This window comes from Clupea harengus, chromosome 8 (assembly GCF_900700415.2).
Source record: "Clupea harengus chromosome 8, Ch_v2.0.2, whole genome shotgun sequence".
In the NCBI taxonomy this organism is placed as follows: domain Eukaryota; kingdom Metazoa; phylum Chordata; class Actinopteri; order Clupeiformes; family Clupeidae; genus Clupea; species Clupea harengus.
This window is the reverse complement of record NC_045159.1, coordinates 15,694,323-15,711,226: the sequence shown is the minus strand read 5'-3', so window position 1 is coordinate 15,711,226 and position 16,904 is coordinate 15,694,323. Positions and strand designations below refer to the sequence as shown.

Genomic DNA, 16,904 nt, shown 5'->3' with positions numbered 1-16,904 from the left:
ATCCGCCCTTCTCGCAGTTCACCTGTCAAACTGTAATGCAGATGTCCCAAGGCAAGCTCGGGGAGCAGAAGGGTGATCTTGATTTTCAGAATGAATACGCGTCCTCAACATCCTTCTGGCTTTTGGGGTTTTAAGCAGGAGGTGCCAGAAAAGTTACCACAGGGATAACTGCCTTGTGGCGGCTAAACGTTCATAGCGACGTTGCTTTTTGATCCTTCGATGGCTCTTCCTATCATTGTGAAGCAGATCTGACTTCCGACTTCCCTTACCTACATTGTTCTAACATGCCAGAGGCTGTTCACCTTGGTTGCTGTAGTCTATATATCATCATTTTCATTCTTGAAAAAGTAGCTTTTACCTTCCTCCTATGTGTCTCTGAGGTTTTGTTCTGGAAGAGTGTGAGAGTCCTTTTTCTGACTTACTGAGGTGTGGTAAGTCAAGGAAAGGCTCCTGAGTGCACCTAGTAGGAGTACTATATATTTTGTTTATTAGGGCTTCCTGACTAGACCCAACTAGTCTGGTACATTCTGGGGAGCAAAAGGAGGCAGCAGTAGCTATGCTGGGGCAAACACCAGCAAACACATCACACATCACATGGGGTTCCCCCAGCGCCTTAAATATACACTGAAGGAAAACAGAGTGGATGGTAGCGCAGCTCTGAGTGAGAGGGTAGGGGTAATGTTTGTTCAGGGTTCTTCCTGGTTCTAGCGGGGGGGCGACCGTGAAAAACATCCTTTACATTGGGGTCACCTCTCGTTCCCTTCCAGTAAAGTCATGTGTTGCCAGTTGGGGTATTAAGTAAATGGAAAATAACAATTTACCATGAGGCCCTGTTAGTTTTTACAGTTTAGGAGAAAATTCACCATTTTCTCAAAACTACACACACATTATCAAAACGACACTCACATCAGTACAAACATCTAACTTCCAGGTCAATATCAAACGTTGCTCTCAGATGACACACACATGTAGTATGTAGTCAAAAACACATGCTACATGACTGTCCCGTACACACTATATATCATTTTAAAATGCATGCATCAGGATCACAAGATGCAACTCTGCCCTGGAAGGCTTCAGAAAAACAAGATGTTTTCTCTTGACAAATACCATGGGAAATAAGCCCTGATAAAAAGAAAAATATCTTCAAATGCACAGAGAAATGGGTAATATGTCTTTGTGAACATGGGATGGTTACTGAACTAGTTACGAACCAAGGCAGTCTGATGAAAACTAACATGATCCCAAATGATAACATACTAGGAGTGATAGAATGAATTTAGAAAACATATTTAACGACTTAAGAATATATTAATCAAGTGCCTTGTATTAATCATTTCCTTGTATGAAAAATGTGCTATGTAAGCAGGAACATGGCTTTTCTGTGTTTGTGTGTGTGTGTGTAACTTTGATTATTAGGTGCTGACGCCAGTTAGTCTGCATATGTGTAAGACCTACATGCGTAAGTAAGGGAACCTCTTGTCTATGTTTGGGTGAGCTCAGAGGTGATTGGAAAGGTCAAACTGTCCTTGGAAGACAGGAAGCTCAGTCGAGATAACACAAGAGGACTTTAAGTCAAGCGTGGCTATTCTTGCTGACATTGGGAACATTTATGTAATCTTAAATAAATCTTAAGTATATAAACCCTGTGCGATGTTTGTGAAATTTCTTCACTTTCATCCTTGTGCTGTGAGTGAGCCCGATTGCAATCGTTACTGAATAAATATACTTATATGCAACTCCGGAGTCCTGAGGTAACTTGCGTGAATTTTCACCTAACAAGGAGTGCTGTTGAATGTCTGCACTTTGACCATATTTTTGCTCATCAACAGACGGTGCCTTTCAGTTCTACCAAAACAAAAACATAATTCAGTAGTTACTGATGTCACCCATTACAGAACTATGGAATTGAAAAGAAAACACAATGGGAACATGGTCCAAGTGTAGATATAGTACAAGTTTACAGTATAATACACGCATTGCAGTCTCTTCCTCCTTCACCACCCCTCTGGTGTCCATTGGTGTAGGATCCATTGTTCCAAAGCAATTTGCACACCAATGTCCCTTATTTATTTATTCAGCAATTCTGTAATTTTGTGACTTAGTTTCCACCATGAAAAAGGTGTGCTTCATTTCAGAGTTCAGATCGTGATACCTTGATTGCATGTGTTTGCTAAATGAGCATAATGTTTACACATTGAAAAATGTGTGAATTATGTTTACAGTTATGAGAAAAGTGCATATCTTTTGAGAACTGAGACAAAGTTAAAGGTTTTCTTGCTGAGGCAACTGTGTGTTAGCAATCAGTAAGAACACTTTCCTTTCACTTGTTTCTATAAAATGCATTAGCAGAAGTCCCTACAATGCTAAATTACAGTCAGTAGTAAAGAAGTAAGCAATAGAATAAAGACATGAAATAGAACCTATAAGCTCGAGTGGTCCACCAGCTCCAGTCAAGGACGAAAGAGACAACAACCTGATCCAGCCGCTTACACTCCAGGGCTTGTTTACAAATACTCTCTCCTTGAAAACGAATATCCTCCCAATCACATAATTGTTCTTTCTCCAAATGCCCTTGAGAAATGCAAATAAAAAGTGTAAAAATAACAAATAATAATAATAAAAACCATGAGGCTTATTGTATACACATTTTAGTTTCGAATCAGATAAGGATCTAGAACAATCTATAAAGGAGTCCCATTATATCTCCCCTACAAAAGGCAAACCTTGAAAGGTACAGCATGCAAGACTACAACTACAATAAAGATACAGGCCATCTAGAGATGTGGAAAAGACCATTTTATTTAATTTATTTTTTTAACTTGAAACCTTTTTAAAGAACCTCCTAGTATTTTATACAGAGATTATGTACACACAGAAGGGCTTGATCAAATGGAGTCCAAACATGCAATCAATCAGTTTCATACAAAAAACAACAGTTATATACACCCACATTTGAATGCACTCATTCATATAGTGTAAGCAAAAGAGCTTCTCCCACCTCAACAAAACTGAATAAATATACTATGTACAGGAAATAAATCCAGTGAAAGCGAATAACATACAGTAGCTGAGTTGACAAGCCTAATAAATCACCTTTTATTATAGAGAAATTTCACACAGCTGTTGCTTCTGGCAGGGATCCTTATCCAATTTTACGCCAGGCACATGGATCAGTGCCGCAATCTAGCCATTGTCTGAGCGTCTCAATGGGAAGGGAGATGTCTTAAAAGTCTTTTCAGTGTCAGTGAATGCAGCTTGACAGTGCAAACAGAAGGCTAAGACTAGGGCATGTAGAATACAGGGGAGTCAATGGAAAGTCCATGGATATCCAGAGAAATGAAAAAATGCAGTTGAACACACTACTTGTTGGTCACACAAAAACATTATGGCACCATGGAAATTAAGCTTGTGAAGGTTATGACAACAGCAGTTATGGAAAACTGAGACATAACCCACATGAAGATCAGTGTATGCACACACACACACACACACACACACACACACACACACACACACACACACACACACACACACACACACACACACACACACACACACACACACGCAGACAGGCGTGCTACAGCTTGACATTTGGCAAATTAGGTCGTGTCAGTTATAATAGTAGTTTTTTTCAGAGGCAAGATGTCCCTGATATAACTAATTCTACCTCTTGATCAATCACAACATATCCTTTCTTTCTACCTGACTCATTAATGCACAATGATATTGTACATAGTATTGTAGGCACACTGTACCGGTGCAAAGAAAATAATATAATAAAATAAATGAAAATACAGAGAAAATACAGAAGGGGCTGTCTTGCTTCTCCAGTTGAATTCTGACTCATTTGCCTCTTGCTTCTTGTTGATCCAACCAAAATATCCTGCTGCCTTGCCAAGAAAAACTAGAGGTTTGACTTTTGACCACCCAATAGGTAAAATAAGTCGCATAAGCACAAAGACTGGGTGAGATAAACAGCCAAAGAGCAGAACAGGGTGCTTCATGCAAAGAGCAGACCTCCGCCACACCCAAGAAAACGAACACAGCTCAAGGGCAAAGCTGGAGCTGACAGTTCCTGGAGTTCCTGGAACTGTCAACAAGGGGATTCCATGAAATGTGCTCAAGGGTAAAGCTAGAGTGGAAGTGGAGGGCAAAAAATAAACAGATGAAAGAATAACTTAAAAAGAAGAGAAGAAACAAGACCAAATCAAACCTGAAAGATAAATCAAGTTGACTGCCATAGAGAAAGAATTGTGGTGAAATTAAATACTTGAATGCTGGGATATAAAACTGAGTGGACATGTTGGACATCAGCACACATACTTTTGTTTACTGGGGGGAAAAGATGGTGCCTTAAAGAGCCAAGTCATTAATCCTGACCAGGGATCACACACTGGGGCTGTTTGTTTGAGTACTGCACAAATAAAACAGCCCATGGCACACATTTCAACAGACATTTAGATATTAAAACAAACAAACAAACAAAAAATACTTTAAAATAAATACACAAACACAATAAATACTGTCCCTGATAAAAATGTTTTGGAAAAATGGTCAGGTAATTCTGACAGGAGTTCTAATTGCTCGGAACACACTGTCACATTCTTCCCATTGCACAATGTACTCGTACAGTATGTTGTGCCAAAGAAACCAAGCCGCCAGCACAACAATATGTAGCAAGCAATACATGAAAACTAAGCATAAGTTGTTTGATTCCAAAGGAAATATAGCATGAACACCATCACCGTTTAAAACCTCAGAACTGACTCCTTCCCTATGCACTCAACTTTCTGTACACACAATTGGAGGCAGTTGGAAAACCTGCACTAGTGGGCAGTGGTTCAACCATAAGAGAAAACTCTCTCAATCTGGTAATATTTTACATCCTCAGGTGACATGGCACCAAACTACAAGAGCCCCACCCAGGTGAGTCAGGCCAGTCTAAAAACTATAATAATGTTGTTATTGTTTTCCCCAGAGCACAAACACAATGGTCTGATCACCCTTTCAGCCCGCTTTATTCAGTTCTGGCTTTATGACGGCCGACTGACAACTCTGGTCTTTTATCCTTGACAGAGACTGCCCCCCCCTACAGCTGGCTTTCAAGACAAAACAAGTCTGGTGGAAATGGTCTGTTACTGGGGTGGTGGGCGTGCAGTGTCGACACTACACCTCATCACATGCAGGGCACTGAAATCAAGGGTGTGTGTGTGTGTGTGTGTGTGTGTGTGTGTGTGTGTGTGTGTGTGTGTGTGTGTGTGTGTGTGTGTGTGTGCGTGCGTGTGTCTGCGTGCGTGTGTGTGCGTGAGGGGGGTGTTTATGTGGATGCCTACAGGTCTATGTGTACGTTGCACAGGAGGTCTGACTGTTTTTTTTAGGGTTTGAAATAAATGCATTTTGAAGTTCTCCATTCCAGATAGCATATGGAAAACATACATAGCCGAGTTCCATTGTCACTATGCTCTCTTACATGGCAGCTTAAGGCCAGCTCTGATCTGAGATATAAAATAGGAGACCCTGTCCTGGCAAATAATGTCTGTTTACCTATAGGTAGTAGGCTTGCATGCAGTTCTCTCTCAGAGAACCTCTGACTGTACAGTGCTGATCTCAACTCTTAGGATTCAGCCCTTCCTGAACTACCTGGCATTCTGCACCACCAACTGAGGCTATACACACTCCCTCATCCACACACACACACACACACACAGACACACACACACACCCACATCCCCTCACTTTCTTTCTTACAGGAAAACACACACACACACGCATATGCACGCTCCCACATACGGCAGGTAGAGGTGAGAGACATGCTTGGTGGAGTCCAGCTGACATCATGCAGGAGGGTGCAGGCAGGCACTCCCTCCAAATTCAACCAGCTTGGAGAGGGAAGGGGAGGTGAAGGGCAGTTGGGACTGCAGAGAGGCAATGCCCTCAGTCCAAAAGGCCGACTGGTCCATGAAGGCAAGCAGAGGAGATCACGGGCCTCTTCTCCAGAGTGACTTGTGTGGATGGGAAAGTGTCTGGGCACACAGGATAGCAGGTGATGAAAGTCAGACGGTGGAAAGATCTTGGGTCATCAAGGTCTGGCGAGTGTGATCGGTGTTTCGTCAGTTCATGGCTGGGTGGGTGGTCTTTGCCCCCAACTCACCCCCTGCTATGTGATCCAAGGGTGTGGTAAGTGGGGACTAAGCACAGACCTCTCGCCCCTTGCCGCCGTAGCGGGTCCAGTGTGTTAGCCTCCTCCAGTGGTGGTTGAGTGCGACGGAGTCTGGAGAGAAGCACACTGGTGGTGTGTGTGTGTGTGTGTGTGTGTGTGTGTGTGTGTGTGTATGAGTGACTGGCTGGCACTGGGGGCTACATTGTAGATAGCTGGGGGGGCTTGGAGGTCGGCAGGTCCAGTAGAGCCTGCACCGTCACTCCCACCTTCACCAGGCCTCTCTCCTCAAGGATGTGGTGTGGCAGACACAGGTTATCCTGAGGATACACACAGAGATGACAGACACACTCTTAGAGACACACTCTTAGAGCCTGTTTTTCTTTGAGCTGTTTTCATCAGAAATCAGAGCTTGTGCCTTCGGCTGATTTACAGCCATTCTAATATTCCACGTAACAGCATGTCTCCATTATACAACACGCTTAAAGATGAATCATTCCCTTGAGGGGTAACTTAGAACGCTGTGGGACTGGCTGACTGAAGCTTACCTGCGGTACGCCAAGCTTCTTGCAGGCATCAAGGAAGTTTTCCACATTCCGACGACATTTGGCCATGCTCAGTTTTGGCTTAAAAAAAAAGGAACAAAGGCTGAGGCTGAGATTCTGAGAAACACAATGCATTTCAGACCACAGTGGGGCAAATCAAAAATCAGTGGAAAGCTCTTTTACATTTTAAAAGATTTTAAAGGCACAAAGATTTGGAGGCAAAATGACATACATTTTTTGTGTTTCTTCTATATTTGGTGTATTATATAAGTTGTTATTGTTGTTCATCATTTATCATTTGTAAAGATATATATATATATTATTTTTTTGTTAAATTTTTTGGTAAATTACTGTAATTTACCAAAAAGAGCCTTCCAACATTCCCTACTTGTCTTAAAGCTGTGAATCCCTTTCCTTCAAGTATAGGAAGGGTGACAAACAGTGATCATCATGGAGGGCACACATGCTTACCACTGCAGGAGAGGGCACGTGGATACTAGCCACAGAGCGAGGCTTGATATGGTTTGCCAGGTGGCAAAGCACCACACCATCCATCAAGGCTGCCCCTACATCATCCGGCAACAGGACCTTTAGCCTAGACTCCAGATTCTGAGGAAGAAAGATAAAGGAGAGAGAGAATTGAACTCCAAGCCTCTGTGGTAAAAGGATTTATGAGGAAGTGTGTGAGCCAGCTTGCACTGGCTTAGAATACTGATAAGTTTCCTCAAGCCTCTAGAATTCACAAGAGCTTTCTCTGGAGCTGCAGACGCGTCGGAAGACATTCAGATGTATTCCAGGCATGAAACGAAACACTCATTGTCTTGATTTACTCTGGTTGTGACAGAACCGGACACGTGATGTACCACACACACTAAATGAGTAAAAACATTCCAAGGCTAAAGTCATGGACAAAAATATAGGCATTTTGTTTGCATTGGAACAACACAAAAAAGCAGAGAAACAAGGCCAAATCTGATATGAACTCTTAAAATGGACTGGACAAAATGATTGGCGCCCTCAACTTAATATTTGGTAGCACACCCTTTGGAAAAAATAACTGAAATCAATCGCTTCCTGTAACCATGAATGAGTTTCTTACACCTCTTTACTGAAATTTTGGACCACTCTTCTTTTGCCAACAGGTCCAGGTCTCTCACAATTAAGGATGCCTTTTCCCAACTGCTGTTTTGAGTTCTCCGCCACAGGTGTTCTATGGGATTTAGATCTGGACTCATTGCTGGACACTTCAGACCTCTCCAGCGCTTTGTCTTAAACCATTTCTGGGTGCTTTTTGAATTGTGCTTTGGGTCATTGTCTTGATGGAGCACCCATGACCTCTGACGGAGACCCGGCTTTCTGACACTGGGCCCTACATTGCGCCCCAAAATGTTTTGGTAGTTCTTCAGATTTCATGATGCCATGCACACAGTCAAGACATCCGGTGCCAGAAGCAGCAAAGCAACCCCAAAACATCTGTGAACCTTCACCATGTTTGATTGTAGGGACCGTGTTCTTTTCTTTGAAGGTCTCATTTTGTTTTCTGTAAACAGTAGAATGATATGCTTTACCAAAAAGCTCTACTTTGGTCTCATCTGTCCACAGGACGTTCTCCCAGAATGATTTTGGCTTCCCCAGGTACATTTTGGCAAACTCCAGTCAGGCTTTTTTATGTCTCTGTGTCAGCAGTTGGGTCCTCATGGGTCTCCTACCATAGCGTCCCATTTAATTCAGATGGCGATGGATAGTGCGAGCTGACACTGATGTACCATGTGTCTGCAGGTCAGCTTGAATTTGTTTGGAAGTTGTTATAGGTTTTTTATCCACCATTTGAACAATCCTTCGTTGCAATCTTTCATCAATTTTTCTCTTCCTTCCACGTCCAGGGAAGTAAGCGACAATGCCATGGGCTGTAAACTTCTTGATGACATTGCGCACACTGGACACAGGAACATTAAGATCTCTTGAGATGGACTTGTAGCCTTGAGATTGTCCATACTTTTCCACAATTTTAGTTCTCAAATCCTCAAACAACTCTTTGGTCTTCTTTCTTTTCTCCATGCTTAGAGTGGTGCTTGCTTGTTGCTTGTAGTTGTCCATCGAGGCCGATGATGACGTCCACTTCTGACTCTCAACGGTGAGTTTTCTGGTGGCTGTATAGTCCTATCCTGGATCCACAGGTCTTGTCGCAGGTGGGACATGCGTATTAGAGGATGGATACCCGACCCGAGCCCGTCGGAACACGTCGGGACCCGCCGGGTCGGGGCGGGTTCGGACAAATATTTAGAAATCATAATCGGGCTCGGGTCGGGCTCGGACACATCAGCGCGATAATGCATTGAACATTCCATATTTTAAAATATCTTAATAAATAGTGAAGTCAACGTGTCTGCTTCATATTGTAACAAATCACGGAAGTGTGGAATATTTGTTATGGCTTTTTATTAAACACTAAAACACAACACATTGTCAAAATGGCACGGGCTTTATGCCCTGGTGCAAGTTACCACGAACAGACTGTGCTACCGTCACGCACCTGTATAACCTCTGTCCCAACACAGAACAACGACATGTACTTAGAACCGTAAGGAACATTGTTAGGGAACATGCGCTAGTGCATCACATAGAGTATAACACATAGAGTATAACAGTATGCGCCCGCCGCACGGCATTATGGGGCGACTATGCCGGCACGTCACAATATTATGCAGAAGTTCGTTTTTGAGAATAAAATAAATCACATTTAGGATAACAGCCTTCTTCCCGTGGCGGGAATTTGCTTAGGTCCTAGCTGTGACAACGCAATTACAGGTGGCAAAATGGCATCACGGAGGAAGTTAAAGAGAAACTGTCATCTGGAGAGTTTAAAACGATAGCCTACTAAACGAAGGGAAATCTACTGTATGGAGATATTTCTGCTTAGTAGTCGATGCAGATTCTAATTAGGCTGTTGGATAATATGTCCAATGTAAGAAGTGTGAAGTTTTAATGAAATATGATTGATGCAATCCTCTGTCTCCACAACAACATGGATTAAACCTCGATGGTTGGACTATGTAGATCGTTTTTCAAGAAAAAAAAAGATCTTCAATGGTAAGACTTGTCTGTTCTGCCTCCTTTGGTTTAGCATATAACGTGAGTTTTATTAAGGCATAGCGTGTGTAATGTGTGGGCTATTTCATTCCGTTCCTTTCCTGCTGTCTGTCTCTGACCGTAGTTGGAGATTGCAGGGGAGACTAGTATTACATGTTTTTAACTTCACGGTTAATTCCCTTTCCTTTCCATCTGCTGCTGGTTAGTAAATAAATGCCCACTGTATTCTTTCTGAGGATTTATTCTTCACACACTGTGAACACTGTTACAGCACATAGTTACATTTACATTTTACATTTAGTCATTTAGCAGACGCTTTTATCCAAAGCGACTTACAAGGTATACACATTTTACATTTTACACTGATGGCACACTGCGCATCAGGAGCAATTAGGGGTTCAGTGTCTTGCTCAAGGACGCTTCTAGCAACCTTCTGATTACTAACCGACTTCTCTACCTCCTGTACCACTGTCGCCCCGACAGTTTTTAGCTCCTGTTGCTAAATCCAAACTATTCATAAGCATCACCGTTCTCTCGCTCTAGCACACCCACCCTTTACGTGCTGCTCTTAAAGGAGCCGCACCATTTTACAACACGTTCTTGCAATGTGAAAGATTTAATTTAAATATGCTTATTGGCCTTCTTGTGCACGCTTGTGCGTTTAACAGCGCTTGTTTGTGTGAGCGAGCATTTATCTGTTGATGCCCGAGTTTAATAAAGCCAGGCTATTCATAAAAAAACGTATGTAAATGTGGCATTAGTATGAACAGTTGAGAAATTGATTCCGTCGGGCTCGGTTCGGGTTCGGAAAAAAATATTTGAATGGCTGTCGGACTCGGGCCGGGCTCGGTTACTACTCTGTCGGACGCGGGTCGGGCTCGGACAGAAAATGTCGGCCCGATCCATTCTCTAATGTGTATGTAGTAGTGGTGGTACTGGCAACCTTGGTTGTTTTTCTTGTATGCCTTCTTTCTTGCCTTTCCTGTGTCCTGGCTGTCCTGTCCTCCTCCAGTGCTTTGGTCCCGTCTTGGCACATCTGACGCCAGGTGTTACGGTCAGCAGCCAAGCCCTCCAGGTCCCCAGGTCTGATTTTACACTTCTTTAGCGCTGTTTTTATTTGGTCTTTACAGCGCTTCTTCTGCCCTCCAGCAGAGCGTTGGCCTTGGGCGAGCTGGCCATACAGCACTTTGTGAGGCAGCCGATTGAGGGGCATCCTTATAACGTGCCCCAGCCATCGTAGCTGGTAGTGGGTGATGGTGGCCTCAATACTCCTACAGCCCGCTCTCCTGAGGATCTTGGTGTGTGGCACTCGGTCACGCCAAGTGATTCCTAGCATTCGCTGGAGACAGCTGGGTGACGCATAGGAGGAAGATGTTAAAGAGCACTGGTGCTAGTACACACCCCTGCCTGACCCCTGTGCACACAGGGAAGGAGGCAGACTCTTGTCCTCTTATTGTCACCCTAGCATTCATACCACCATGAAACTGTCGGAGGATGTTGACAAACTTGCTAGGGCATCCAAACCGGAGCAGGATGTCCCACAGTAGGTTTCTCTGCACAGTGTCGAAGGCTTTGGAGAGGTCGACAAAAGCCATAAACAGGTCTTGATGTTGCTCCCTGCACTTTTCCTGAAGTTGCCGGGCTGTGAAGACCATGTCGACTGTACTCCTGTTCTTTCTAAAGCCACACTGTGATTCTGGGAGCAATGACTCAGTGATGTTGTTGAGTAGCCTCTGCAGCAACACCTTGGCCAGGACCTTACCAGCAACAGCAAGGAGTGATATACCCCTGTGGTTGCCACAGATGGTCTTGTCACCTTTGTTCTTATATATGGTGACAATTTTGGCATCTCTCTATTGCTGTGGGATGTTTTCATCAGCCCATACTTTAGAGATGTGTTGATGTAGCGCTCTTGTACAGAGGTAACCACCCTGTTTAAGCAGTTCCGCAGGGAAATTATCCATGCCAGGAGACTTGTTGTTCTTCAGAGAGCAGACGGCTGACAAAACCTCCAGGAAGGTCGGGGGTTGGTTAAGGTTTTCAATCGGTGGAAGTTCAGGCAGTTGATCCAGGATGGTGTGGTCTGCTTCAGAGTCCTGATTAAGCAGGGTATTAAAATGTTCAGCCCACCTCTCCAGTACACTGCTCTGGTCTTTTAGGACTCTGAGCCCATCTGCGGTTTTAAGGGGAGTGATGCAGTAGTTTGTTGGGCCGTAGATAGATTTTACTGCATTGTAAAAGTTATGCATATCATTTCTATCAGCGAAAGACTGGATTTCCTGTGCCTTCTCTGTCCACCAATTGTTTTGCATTGTCCGTAGGGTCTTTTGCACTTCACGCCTCGCCCTCTGCCATTGCTCTCTGGCGGTGCTCGATGAGGGTTTTTTCAGGGTTGCCTGGTGTGCTTTGTGCATGGCGTTCAGTGAGTTACGGATGGTGTCTGAGTTATTGTCAAACCAGTCGTGGTGGTTTTTGGTCTTATAGCCGATTGAGTGGGCTGCTGCTTCATGAAGGGCTGAGCTGATAGTGGTCCACTGCTGGTCTGTGTCATTCCCTCCACTCAAGATGAGTTCAAGCTCTTCAAGTTTTTCAGCCAGGGAGCATCGAAACTCATTTCTTGTGCTGGTATCTTTCAGACGGGCACAGTCTAAGCGTCTCCCACTGGCCCCACGTTTCCGTATGGGGGGGCGTACGCTCATGTGGACTTTGGCCATGATCATCCGGTGGTCTGTCCAGCATTCTGCACCTCTCATGGCCCGGCACATGAGAACGTCTTTGATGTCACAACGTCTCACGATGACATATTCAATCAGGTGCCAATGTTTAGAGCGTGGGTGCATCCATGATGTTTTGTATTTGGTCTTTTGCTGAAAGATGGTGTTGGTTATGGTCAGGTTGTGCTCAGAGCAGAGAGTAAGTAATCTCATGCCATTTGAGTTGGCCTGACCAATACCATGCCTGCCAAGCACTCCTTTCCATATCCTGTCACTCTGCCCCACACGAGCATTGAAGTCCCCAAGGAGGAGGATCTTGTCGGTCTTGGGGATCCGGTGGAGAGCCTCATCCAGTGACTGATAGAATGAGTCTTTAACCTCAGTGTCGGATGGCAGTGTTGGCGCATACACACTAAGAAGTGTAGCAAAGCGGTTCTTCGCCAGGGGGATACGGAGGGTCATCAGTCTTTCGCTGATGCCCACAGGTGTTTCAGTGAGTCTTGGTAGCAGTGTGTTCTTGATGGCCAGTCCCACACCGTGCAGATGTTGTCCACCTGAGGGATAGCCTTTCCAGAAGAAGGTGTAACCGGACCCTTCCTCTATTAGCGACCCTTCATCAAGGAGCCTGGTCTCGCTAAGTGCGGTGATGTCGATGTTGTAACGCCTCAGCTCAGCCGCAATCAGTGCTGTTCTTCTGTGAGGTCTTTCGGTCCTGCCATAGGAGTCCATGAGAGTTCTTACGTTCCATGTTGCCAGTTTTAGGTTTTTTTTTTTTTTCTTCTGTTTCGACCACAGAAGTGGAATGACCCGACAGGTGCGGTATCCTGTCCAGGTGTGAATTGAGTGGGCATTTTTTAGGCCACCTTTTCTAGGCCCCTCCTCAGATTGAGGTGAGCAGTGTGGTCCCTAAATAGGGGCTGCTCAGTCACACAGGGTGCTGCCGCGATCAGCTGCCACTCAGTCCCAGCTGATAGCGACCAATACCCTGTGCCGCTGACGTGCAAGGCTCTGACTAGAAGCTCCCAGTCTATTCAAACCTGCTCCCGTCGCCAGTTGCCCCATCGCCGCCAGTCTTCAACCAGATGTGGATCCAGAGTATACACCGTGGTCAGAGGTGGATACCTGCGCAAAGAGATTGTTTAGAGTGCAGTTGGAGGCGCGCTATCCCCAGTAGCACTATCTTCGCCATGGTGAGGTAAATCTGGTGGCATGGGTGAGCCCAGGACGACCAGTTCCCCATCCTGGCTGCATGCATGTGCATGACAATCATCACACAGGGTGTGTGTGAAGCGTCTAGTGCAGTAGTGTAGAAGTGCTTGTAGTTAGTGCATGCTGCATGCTGCCCTCTGCTTGCAACTCTCTGCTTTCAGCTACCGCCACTGGCTAGCTCCCTCATAGGGGGTGAAAAGAGGAGCCAAGAGCGTAAGTCTCCTCTGCCAGTACATAGCCTCTCCACCACCAAGACTCCTGCAGTGCCTCCTCGTGGCCACACATGGTAACTGGGTACCCCGCGGTCCCAGGCTAAACTGCAGGGGATCTCGGAGCAGCAGTGGGCCCCAGAGATGTGGTGTGCAGGCCCACCACAAGGTGGACACGCCCTGGCACCCATCAACCACCGCCCCAGCTATGGGCAAATAGCCCCACTGCCTTGTGGGTTAGCCTCTTGAGGCAGGGCTAAGGGAGCAGACCCCGACAGAAAAGCAATGCGCTGGCGGTGCGCAATAGGCGGGCCCAAACAGAGCCAGGACCCGGCAGCCTCCTGCAGCCAGGATTAGAGTGGTAGACACAGACACACAACACAAATGTTGAGTCAACTTTTCTACATTTTAACTGGTTGCAAGTGTGATTTCTATATTGCCCTGCCACAGGGGAATTTTGTCTGCTTTTTTATGTTATTCAAATGCAAACAACAGAAATAAACATGTGAATACCAAAGCATTTGTAATTGCAACAATTTTCTGGGAGAAGTGGTGCATTATCTGACAGAAGTGCAGGGGTGCCAATATTTGTGTCCATGACTTTATATACACATTATGGTCAGATTAAAAGGAGAAAATAATATCACAGTTCACCTATTTTAACACCTATTTTACATGTGATCACAATTATATAGTCTTGTATGTAACTACTCTATGTGCATATACAGTCTATACCCACAGAAAAACAGACGTACACACACACACACACACATCAGATACATACATCCATCCATCCATCCATCCATCCATACATACAGTGCATACACACATATTTTAAATCAAACTATGTGAAACAGAGTGTATGGTAAGTTTTTCTTCCCGTCTGACCTGCCGGAGAAGGTGTATCTTTTCCATCTCTTCTCTGAGGTGCTCCATCTTTCTCCGCATGGTGAAGCTGGGGTCTATGGTGTTGTACTCCTTTTGGCTTCCCTTGGAGAAAGCTGTCAATAGACAGAATGCATGTTGAACACACTACTCGTCGGTCACACAAGAACGTTATGGCACCATGGAGATGAAGCTTGTGAAGGTTATGACAACAGCAGTTATGGCACCATGGAGATGAAGCTTGTGAAGGTTATGACAACAGCAGTTATGGAAAACTGTGAGGTAATGCACATGAAGCACAGTGTATGCACACACACACACACGCACACACGCACACACTATTTCCAGGTTCTAGGTAATAAAATCATGTACAGACTTGCGGTAAAATATAGTTTGCGGAATATTTCAATAGGAATATAGAATATATCCATAGGAATGACATAAGAAAATGAATGCCATGTTCATGTCCTATAAATAAAGTCCATGGTGTATGTGTGTATGAGTGTAGGGAGGGGGTCCTTTATATGACATCAACCACTCCTCTCCCTCAACTATCTTCACATTGAGGTCAGTTAACTGGCTAGCTTGATCTTCCCTTGGTTTTCATACACTGTAAGCCATTGCTACCACAGATGTGGTGGTGTATTATAAAACTAAAATGGTTTATATAATATGCCAATAGCATGAATAAGGACATTTGTGCAAATATTTGAAGTCAGTGGACACCAAAAACTAGGATTAGCTTGACGCCGGTTTTTGACTGGGTGATGGGGAAGGCTGGGGGTGAAAGCAATGGACAGGGCTCAGGGCTCAGGGGACAAAAAAATGACGATTATGTCATTAAGGATTTTTAAACCGTGGCCTCAATTGCTGCTTATCACAGAATTTGCTGATGAGAGCATTTTCATTTGGAATGTCACCAATTACTACTAATTGTAACAAACCCTGCAGTATGTAAGATGGTCACATGATGAAGTGGATGGCATCTTTAGAGACTAGATAATGGAGGCCTGTTCTGTTGGAAAAAGTGTACAAGATAAAAGTAGTTGCCATAAGACAACCTACACAAACAGTAAAGTTGTTCTCAGTACTCTTTTGTGACTAAAATCAGACAAAGAGCTACTGAAGTTGAGAAGTGGACGTGCTGAACTTCCCGATGACGCCACAGCTTGTCTGCATCATCAGAAGATATTCTTAGCAAAACACAGCTTTCTTCAGTGGCAATGCTGTGATCCATTTAATGTGTTCCAGAGTTCCATGTGAGCTGTAGCTAATCAGCTATTATGAGCTAATCACTCATTAGTAGCTAGTGAGACCACACGATCTGATAGCATTAGTAATTTTGACCTGCAACTTGCTCTTCTGAGTGAAAGAAGTTTTCACACATTACATTTATGGTTCATTTCAAGGGGTGAGGGGGTGAAGGAGTTGCAAATCAGGATGAATAAAGATCAGAATTAATAATGATTGACAATAATCAGTAATCCAATGAATCTCATATTCATTTGTGATTTTGCATCTATATATTTCTTAAATAGACTTAGATTGGAATGTAAGGGCCTCTGGTTAAGTGTCCTGCTATCTGGAATACTGTGTCCTAGAGATAGCTGTACACCCATTATGAAATCAGCGCCCCGCTTCCAGAGTTGTTTACATCATCCAGTCTTTGTCCGAGTCACACGGCTGGCAACACTTTCACAATGCTAAGCATTGTTCACAGGAACCAACAACCTCTAAGTTCCATGGAACTGCCCTCTTCCTTTGGCCTTTCCTTCCACCCCACTGGGTTCCAGGGAAGTCTGCAGGAGAGATGCCTACTAATAAATCTAGATAGCCTAAAAAGCTAAAAAAAAAAATACCATCAGCTGGCTTCTCAAATAATGAGTGCCTCATCTTCACCAGTAGTCTGTCAGGTAGGAAGACAGAGGAGAGACGAACCGTGGACAAATTTCTCTTATATTCAAAGTGAAAGAAATACTGAGTGTTATTGTTCAGAATGAGTGCCTTGTGGATTCAAGATGAGTGAAAAAAACAGAAAGCATTTGAAAATACACGCCATCCCACAGTGTCTACCACGTTAAATATAAATATG

General features: G+C 44.3%; 1 protein-coding gene across 5 annotated transcripts in view; it reads right to left on the bottom strand.

The window, feature by feature from the left end:
- Positions 1-2,784: 2,784 nt before the first annotated feature.
- lrch2 (leucine-rich repeats and calponin homology (CH) domain containing 2) overlaps positions 2,785-16,904 on the bottom strand; it is an 81,481-nt gene continuing 67,361 nt past the window's right edge. For 4 of the 5 annotated variants that reach the window (XM_031572066.2, XM_031572068.2, XM_031572069.2 and 1 more), the window contains 4 exons: positions 14,816-14,928; positions 7,177-7,314; positions 6,709-6,786; positions 2,785-6,480 (listed from right to left, as the gene is read on the bottom strand). In XM_031572066.2, coding sequence (XP_031427926.1) covers positions 6,361-6,480; positions 6,709-6,786; positions 7,177-7,314; positions 14,816-14,928 — 449 coding nt within the window. In that variant the 3' untranslated portion in view covers positions 2,785-6,360. Of the gene's footprint in view, positions 6,481-6,708; positions 6,787-6,826; positions 7,315-14,815; positions 14,929-16,904 lie in introns of those variants that run through there. The other variant, XM_031572070.2, reaches the window with a different exon arrangement.